This window comes from Jaculus jaculus, chromosome 1 (genome assembly GCF_020740685.1).
Source record: "Jaculus jaculus isolate mJacJac1 chromosome 1, mJacJac1.mat.Y.cur, whole genome shotgun sequence".
Taxonomy (NCBI): Eukaryota; Metazoa; Chordata; class Mammalia; order Rodentia; family Dipodidae; genus Jaculus; species Jaculus jaculus.
Genome location: NC_059102.1, coordinates 170,429,514 through 170,439,260, shown reverse-complemented (window position 1 = coordinate 170,439,260; position 9,747 = coordinate 170,429,514). Strand labels below are relative to the sequence as shown.

At 38.3% G+C, this 9,747-nt stretch overlaps 1 protein-coding gene across 1 annotated transcript; it reads left to right on the top strand.

Moving 5' to 3' along the window:
- Positions 1–8,241: 8,241 nt before the first annotated feature.
- Positions 8,242–9,189, top strand: LOC101595282 (olfactory receptor 5B12-like). Its single transcript, XM_004667712.2, has one exon. It carries the CDS (start codon positions 8,245–8,247, stop codon positions 9,187–9,189), a length of 945 nt encoding a protein of 314 aa, XP_004667769.2. The 5' UTR covers positions 8,242–8,244.
- Positions 9,190–9,747: the final 558 nt, after the last annotated feature.

Genomic DNA, 9,747 nt, shown 5'->3' with positions numbered 1-9,747 from the left:
ATTGGTCTTGGCAAAGACTTTCTGAATACAACCCTAATTGCTCAGGCAATAAAACCACAGATTAACCAGTGGGACCTAATGAAATTACAAAGATTTTGCACCGCAAAGGACACGGTGAAAAAAGCAAAGAGGCAACCTACAGAATGGGAAAAAATCTTCGCTAGCTATATATCTGATAGAGGATTAATATCTAGGATATACAAAGAGCTCAAAAAGTTAAATAATAAGGAATCAAACAAGCCAATCAAAAAATGGGCTATGGAGCTAAATAGAGAGTTCTCAAAGGAAGAAATACAAATGGCATATAAGCATCTAAAAAAATGTTCTACATCACTAGTCATCAGGGAAATGCAGATTAAAACTACATTGAGGTTCCATCTCATTCCTGTCAGATTGGCCACCATCATGAAAACAAATGATCATAAATGTTGGCGGGGATGTGGAAAAAAAGAAACCCTTCTGCACTGCTGGTGGGAATGCAATCTGGTCTAGCCATTGTGGAAAACAGTGTGGAGGTTCCTAAAACAGCTAGAGATTGATCTACCATATGACCCAGCTATAGTACTCCTAGGCATATATCCAAAGGACTCATCTCATTTCCTTAGAAGTACATGCTCAACCATGTTTATTGCTGCTCAATTTATAATAGCTGGGAAATGGAACCAGCCTAGATGTCCCTCAACAGATGAGTGGATAATGAAGATGTGGCACATTTATACAATGGAGTTCTACTCAGCGGTAAAGAAAAATGAAGTTATGAAATTTGCAGAAAAATGGATGGACCTGGAAAGTATTATACTAAGTCAGGTAACCCAGGTTTAGAAACCAAGCACCACATGTTCTCTCTCATATGTGGATCCTAGCTACAGATGATTGGGCTTCTGCGTGAGAATGAAAATACTTAGTAGCAGAGGCCAGTAAGGTAAAAAGGAGACATTAAGGGTAGAGAAAGGAAGGGAAGAGGATACTTAATAGGTTGATATTGTACATATGTAATTACAATGAATGTAATGGGGAGGTAATATGATGGAGAATGGAATTTCAAATGGGAAAGTGTGGGGTTGGGGAGGGAGGGAATTACCATGGGATATATTTTATAATCATGGAAAATGTTAATAAAAATTAAAAAAATAAAAATAAGAAAACAAAACAAACAAAAATGCAGAGCAGATTAATCTCCTAAACAAAGTATCATATCCATATAGACTGAAAATTTAATTAAAACCTCCCCAAAAAGATAGTGTAGGACTGGATGGCTTCTCAGCCAAATTCTATCAAACCGTCATTGAAAACTGAAACAAATTTTTTTCCAATTATTTTACATAATTGGAGACCAGGGAATTCTTTACAACTCCTCTTACGAACCTAGCATCTCCCTAATATAAAAACCAGACAGAGATGGAACAAAAAAAGAAACTATAGGCCTATATCCCTGATGAAATTAGATGCAAATATCTGGAAGAAAATTGTCAACAACACATCAAAAGCATTATCCACCTTAACCAAGTAGGCCTCATCCCTGGAATGCAGGGATGGTTTAGCATTCAGAAATGGGTCAACATAATACACCACATACACAAACTTAACCATAAGCACCACGTGATCATCTCAATTGATGCAGAGAAGGCTTTTGACAAAATATAACACCACTTCATGATCAAAGTGCTGGAAAGAATTGGCATGGAGTGTTTATATCTCAACACAGTTAAGACTATATAGATATAAGCACTTAAAGCCCAAATAATACTTAATGGGGAAAGACTCAAGCGGTTCCCAGTGAGATCAGTAACAAGACAGAGCTCCCCACTCTCACCTCTGCTCTTCAACATAGTACTAGAACTACTAGCCCAAGCAATAAGACAGGAGAAAGAAATAAAAAGGATTCAAACTAGAAAGGAAGAAGTCAAGTTTGCCCTATTTACAGATGGCATGATCCTGTACATAAATGATCCAGATGCCTCCACATCAAAACTTCTAAAGGTTATTAATTCCTTAAGTGGCCAGATACAAAATCAATGCACAAAATCAGTAGCTTTTCTATATGCAAAGAACAAATATATACACAGAAAGAAATCAGTGATGCTGTCCTATTTTCAACAGCAACAAAAAAATTTAAATAACTTGGAATAACACTAACCAAGGATGTGGAAGACATATACAATGTAAACATAAAAATAAACTCAAGAAAGAAACAGAGGTGGACTTGAGAAGATGGAAAGACTTCCCATGCTCGTGGATAAGTAGAATTAATATTGTGAAGATGGCAACTCTACTAAAAGCAATATACAGAGTTAATGCAATACCAATAAATATGCCAGCATCATTCTTCAGAGATTTAAAAACTGATCTCAAATTTCATATGGAAAGGCAGCAGGTCTCAGATACACAAAAAGAAAAAGAAAAAAAAAAAAACACCTCTGGAGATATCACTACACATGACCTAAAACTACATTACAAAGCCATAGCAACAAAACACCATGGTGCTAGAACAAAAACAGAAAAATAGACCAATGGAACATAATTGAAGACCCAGACCATAGGTCAAGTAACTAGAGCTACTTGATCTTTGAAAAAGTTGCATATAATGTAGACTTGAGAAAAGACAGCATCTTCAACAAATGGTGTTAGACAAATTGGATGACCATATATAGAAAAATTAAAATAGACCCACTCATTTCTCCATACAGAAAAATGAAGTCCAAATAGATTAAATAACTCAATATAAGACCTGAAACTCTTCAAGTAGTGAAATATGAAATAAGAGGCATGCTCCATGATATAGGCCTGGCGACAGACAGAACACAACCCCAGTAGCCTAGGAAATTAAACAGTCAGTCAACCAATGGGATTTCATGAAGCTACAAAGCTTTTGCACAGCAAAAATATTCCAAAAACAGAGCTAATGGATTACACACTGAATGGGAGAAAATCTTCTCCATCTGTACCACTGACAGAAGCCTAATATCTGGAATCTAGAAAGAACTCAAAAAACTGAACAACAGGGCTGGAGAGATGGCTTAGCGGCTAAGCGCTTTCCTGTGAAGCCTAAGGACCCCGGTTAGAGGCTCGATTCCCCAGGACCCACGTTAGCCAGATGCACAAGGGGGCGCACGCATCTGGAGCTCGTTTGCAGTGGCTGAAGGCCCTGGCGCACCTATTATCTCTCTGTCTTTCTCTCTCTCTCCCTCTCTCTGTCTCCTTGTCTGTCGCTCTCAAATAAATAAATAAAAATAACACAAAAATTAAAAAAAAAATAAACTGAACAACAAAAAATCAAACAACCCACTCAAAAAGTGGAGCAGAGAAGCTGGGTATGGTGGTGCATGCCTTTAATTCCAGAAATCAGAAGGCAGAGGTAGGCAGATCACTGTGAGTTCAAGGCCATCCTGAGACTATCATGAATTCCAGGTCAGCCTGGGCTAGACTGAGACCCTACCTCGAAAAACCAAAAAAAGTGGAGGAGAGAACTGAATAGGAAGTTGTTAGAGTAAGACTTATAAATAGGTAACACACTAGAAACACACACTAGAAAATGTTCAACATCACTAACCATTAGACAAATGAAAATTAAAATTACCATGAGATTGCACACTTATCCCAGTAAGGATAGCAAGCATTGAAAAATCAAATGAAAGAAAATGTTGGCGAGCATGTGGAGAAATAAAAATACTCATTCACTATTGGTGGGTATGTAAGCTGGTACAACCACCATGGAAATCAATATGGAAACTCCTGAACAGATGACTGTAGAGTTACCAACAGACCCTGTTATTGCCTTACAGGGCATTTACCCTAAAAGATCATCTCTGTTCAGAGATGTTTGCTTAACTATGTTTATAGCTTATCAATTTATAATAGCAAATAATAACATTACTGTTGCAGTCAGGTTCACAATGCTGGCAGAAATCACCTGAAGAAGAGAAGCTTGTGGGGAAAAAAGGTTTAATTTGGCATATATATTTGAGGGGAAGCTCTACCATGGCAGGGGAAAATTATGGCATGAGCAGAGGGTGGACATCACCCCCTCACCAACATCGGGTGGACAACCACAACAGGAGGGTGTGCCAAACACTGGCAAGTGGAAACTGCCTATAATGCCTGTAAGTCCATCCCCAACAATACACTGTCTCTAAAAGGCATTAATTCCCAAATCTCTATCAGCTGAGAACATAGCATTCAGAACACCTAAGTTAATAGGAGACCCCTGAATCAAACCATCACAGCAATCTCACCCAACCAGGAAGATAATCATTGTGTGATGTCATTCATCTTCAGCTCATAACCTGGATCAGCCCAAGATGCTGACATACCTAATAGGCATCTTGAGGACCAGACAATAGGGATGGCAGGGCTTGAGGTAAGGGCTAGGTTGGGAGGGAGACACAAAATGTAAACTAAATAAAACTGGTACCTTAAAATCCTATATCCTGGAAAACAAACTAAAAGGTTGAAACATCGTCTTGGAACACCTGACTCGAAAGGCCCTGGAGTTGGTGAGATGAAGCCTAACCTTAATTTTCTCTTATTTCTTTCTTTTCTTTTTCTTTTCTGTATTTTCCTTCTTTTTCTTCTTTCTTTTCCACCGTCACTGACCTGTAACATCCACAGAGAGCTGTTGATCAGAGACACCTACTTGATCTCCCCAAAGAAGATGGACTTCTGTCAGAGCACTTGATTACCTACCAGAGATTAATGGTACGACCATACTGCTGAAAGCACAATATGCTATTGGTATGGAATATGAAGAGTCCTGGCTGGGATCTGGAAGAGAGTCAGTCCCCAGACAGCCCATTTAGTACTAGAAGGTGCCCCGTGAGCTACTGTGGGAAAGTGGCCAACATCTGTCCAGCAATTCAAGGTCTAAGCTGCTCAGAAGCAAACAACCTGATGTGATGCTCACACAAGTGCAATAGTGGCACACAGCCATGGTTTGTAACCAACTGCTCTTGGATTAGCTAACAGATCCACTCAGTGCAAAGGAACCCATATCTGGAACTGGAAAACAAGTCAGAATCATATCCAGATAATGATTTTGCTCTTCAATATCAAGTTCCAACTAATCTTGGGCTATAAGAGAGCCAACATCCACTAAATTCTCTCTAAATTAATAATAGCTCTCCCATTTAACCTGTGTAGACTTCACTCTCTATTGGAGAATCTGTTTCTCTTCTTGTATGGAAGCAAGACCTAAGGAGAGAAACTGACCCATTACACCTCATCAGGGCCCCAACTGAAACCATAGAGGAATTAGGGAAATGAGAAAGAGTGCTGCTTTCTCAGTGAACCTGATGTCATCACAAGAGTGAAGGAGATAGACACTGAAGACACTCTACTACCAAAGTAGAGATCCAGAGGCTCTTAAGAGCCCATCACTGAAGTAGACTTAACACAACCCAACATGGCTCAAAGAATTTTACAGAATAGGGGGCAGAAAGATTGTTAGAGCCACAAATTAGGGACATTATGCACTGAGACACTGCCTCTTTTCCATAACTGATGGCTGCTCCCACTATAAATGACCCACAATCCCCATAGGGTTAACTTGAATCTCCAATGAGGTGGGTCCCTTTGGATGGGGCAAGGATAAGGGTAAAGATGGTACTAACATGTGCTGTTTACAGACTACATATGTCCATAACTAAAAAAATTCTACTGTGGGTCTTTGGGCCAGAAGACACTATATAGAGAAAAAAATGTTGGCTAAATTTCATTACGTTTATATGCATGTATATAGTAGGGGGCAAACATTAGTAAAACCTAAAAGGCTTGAAAGGTTACCAACAATGGTAATAAGGGATAACCAGAAAGGGGGCTGAGGGAAGGGCAAAAGGACACATGTAACATGTAAACAGAAAGGAGGGAAAACATAAGGAGACAGAGTGGTAAGGGGGGTGGGGGAGGTGAATCAGTTAAAAGATCGCACAGTAGGATGGCTATAGCTAAAAATAACACATTGTCTATTTTTAATAACTAGAAAATAAGGTTTTGAATGCTCTCAAAACTAGACATGTTTAATATAGGAATATGTTAATTGCCCTAATTCGCCCAAAGATCATTACACAATTCACACATGGATCAAGAAAATCACATCAACTCTCATAAATATATACCATAGCTATGTGTTGACAATTTTTTAAAAGAAATGAGGGAGAAAAATAATCCAAAAATAGCAATAATAAGATAAATTGATATTTTAGTTTTACAAATTGAAGAAAAGTAAATATGTCTTATAACTATTAGAGGTAAGTGTGATTGAGGTTAGGAAAGGGTCTACACAGATATTTGAATGATTATTTTTCTGCCTTACTTGGTTGTGGCACACTGACAGAATAACCAGAGGCTCTTTGCTCTACACTTTTATTCCCCCAGGTCTTCATAAGCACTCCCCATCCAAATGCAAACTCTATCCTCTGCTGTCTCCATCAGGGTCAAGTGGAAGTGCCAGTATGGTAACATGAGCCTCTAGAGACCACCATTCATGGCTCTGCCTCCTCTGAGATATGTGCCACAATTGTTATCTCTGTCTTAATATTGCAAGAGAAAAAGCCTAAGTTTTATTCCACACAGATAGCCACAGTTGAGAAAGTAGATTCTCCAACATTATGCTTTCCTAGGTGTAGAATTGGGACAATTCTCTGACTTGAAGGTTTTCCATATCTCATCTTTAGTCTCTCTTCCATATCTCAACTTTTATACCTCCATGTATCTTTTCCTGAGATAAAAGTAAGTATTATAAAAATGTGTAACCATGACTGGTTAGGATTTTAAGAGAGAAGGTAACATATGCAATGACATTATTTCATTTATTTTAGTTTTAATATCTATTTATTTGAGAGAGAAAGAGGGAGAGAGAGAGAAGAGAATGGGCACTCCAGGGCCTCTAGCCACTGAAAACCAATTCCAGATGCATGTGCCACTTTGTGCTTACATAGGTACTGGGGAATTGAACCTGGGTTCTTTGGTTTTGTGAGCAAATGGCTTAACCACAAAGCCATCTCTCCAACCCCAATCATATTATTTTAAAAGTGAAATTCAAAATGAAATTAATAGCCAAAACTGCTAAACAGTTGTACTACAAAAATTCTACTATTGTCCATATTTTCCCTCTTGGCTCAATGCTCTTCTTGCTGTACCACACTGTTCTACAGCATTCAAATTTCTCAGGGTCGTAAGATACCTTTCAGAAATGTCTGATATGTTGTTATATATAGTGGAAGAATATACATAGAACCTGCGAGGTGGGAGACAAATAATTTTCACCCTGTCTCTCAGTAAAGATAAAGATGCATCATATCCTGTCTTGAATATAAAATATGTTCAGTGTATGGAAATGATTTTGACCCAATAATCCAGAAAAGAAGTGTGTCTTCAGTTAAAGGTCTCATACTGCAACCATGTTAGCTCAGTCATCTGTCACCTGAGCTGCCATGGTGGTGAATCTGTGAAGTATGGCTTATTTGAGGACATTTCTTTAGGGGAAAAGGAAAATATCATTTCCATGTTCTGTTATTCTCTCCAGAAATACAAAGTATGATGATAGAATTAGAAAGAAATGTCTATGTAAAAACAGATTAAAGAAGTGTATGTGACATGAAGAGAAAGCAACTAACCCTTCACTTCTAGCTTTGGAAAATCATCCTTTACATTTGATACAATGAACTGTGCCACAACATTAATGTTATGAATTTTCCCACAGCTTCCACTATTTAAAGGCAAGTTTCTACCTAAGAGTACTCATAAATCATACACTTCCTATAGAGTCTGGTCCCAGATCATTGCATAGCTTCATGTTAGTGAGACATATATATCAGAAAGAGGAAATTAATTTTCCTGGGTTTTGTCATATATTCACTAAAAGTATAGCTACATGCTCTTCATAGTATATTTTGCTAATTAATATTTCAATGCTATCATAGATAAGAATGCTGGTAGATATTATGAATAGAAGTAATGAATCCTATGTGTTTTGCAGTAACCTAGTATACTATACAAAGCAAATGGAATCGAGCCCCAGGTTTTCGATATGAACTACCACCCATGGCAGCCAAGCAAAGATGCCCCAGCTGCCTCATTTCCATATCAACAAACTGCCTGCCCCAACTTGGCACTCAGTCCACTGCCTTTCATACAGACTTCTGCACTGGACAGAAAACTGAAACATGAGCAAGGGAACTTGATCATTCTTCATATCTTATGGTGATATTCAAGTAACCCATCATAATCTATGACTCCCAAATTATTTGGATGGAGAATATTTCAGAGGTGACTGAATTTATTCTTGTAGGACTAACAGATACCCCTGAGCTGCAAGTCCCTTTATTTATAATCTTCACAGTCATTTACATCATCACTGTGGTTGGGAACCTTGGGATGATCATGTTGATTCTGCTGGACTCTCATCTCCACACTCCCATGTACTTCTTCCTCAGTCACCTCTCCCTGGTGGACTGTGTTTATGCCTCTGCTATCACTCCTAAGGTGGTGGTGGGGTTTCTCACAGGGGATAAAGTCATTTCCTACAGTGCATGTGCTGCCCAGATGTTCTTCTTCCTTACCTTTGCCATCAATGAAAGTTTCCTCCTGGCCTCCATGGCCTTTGACCGCCATGCAGCAGTGTGTAAGCCCCTGCATTACACCACCACCATGACAAGTTCAACATGTGTCTTAATGGCCACTGGCTCCTACATGTGTGCACTCTTGCAATCCTCTACCCATGTTGCTTTTACCTTCCATCTCTCCTTCTGTCATTCTAATGTGATTAATCACTTTTTCTGTGATATTCCCCCACTACTGGCTATTTCTTGCTCTGATATCTACACAAATGAGATTGTGCTATTCTCAGTGGCGGCACTTGATGTTTTTTTCACTCTCTTCATTATATTGATCTCTTACCTCCTTATTTTTGTTGCAATCCTGAGGATGCATTCAGCTGAGGGACAGAGAAAGGCCTTCTCTACCTGTGCATCCCACCTCACCACTGTTTTCATCTTCTTTGGAACAGTCATTTTCACTTACTTACAGCCCAGCTCCAGTCACTCCATGGACACTGACAAGGTGGCATCTGTGTTCTACACCATGGTCATCCCCATGCTGAATCCTCTAGTGTATAGCCTGAGAAACAAGGAGGTCAAAAGTGCATTTCATAAATTTGTTGGAAAAGCAAGTTCTTCATTGGGTTTACTAAATTAATTATAAGGCATGTAGAAATTTTTTAAACCTCTATTGCCAAAGAATATTTGTAATATGTCTTAAAGTTAGATTTTTTTCAGCAGTTCTTTTACACAGAGGAACTCTGTCCTTTTCCTTTGAGAATGTGGCAAGTTTAGAGAAGATCTTAAATGTATTTATTTTCCAAAAATAAGATGCAATCCAGTAACAAAAATCAAGATTATAGTACTAGATTCTGTCAGTATCCCAGACTGCTCAGTACAATTTATTTGAAATGTTTTGCTGATCTGTAATCAGTGGTGAGTGGGGTTGGTAGACAGATAAGGTTTTCCTTTGTCCCTAATATGAATCTGACACTTGTTATATTTTCATTTAAAATTCATTACACTTATACAACACAGAAAACAACAGTTTTCATATGGTTGTGTTCTTAATAATCATTTTGAGATTATAATCCTGCATAAGTCCAATATCATATCCCAAAATAGTTTTATTTTACATAATGTTGTTAAAACATTACTTATATGTTCTTGGATCTTGAAGTATATGTTCTCAAGAATTTCAATAACCACAAATAGC

Excerpts from the sequence above, each read along its gene's own strand:
- LOC101595282 (XM_004667712.2), top strand. The coding sequence starts at position 8,245 with ATGGAGAATATTTCAGAGGTGACTGAATTTATTCTTGTAGGACTAACA.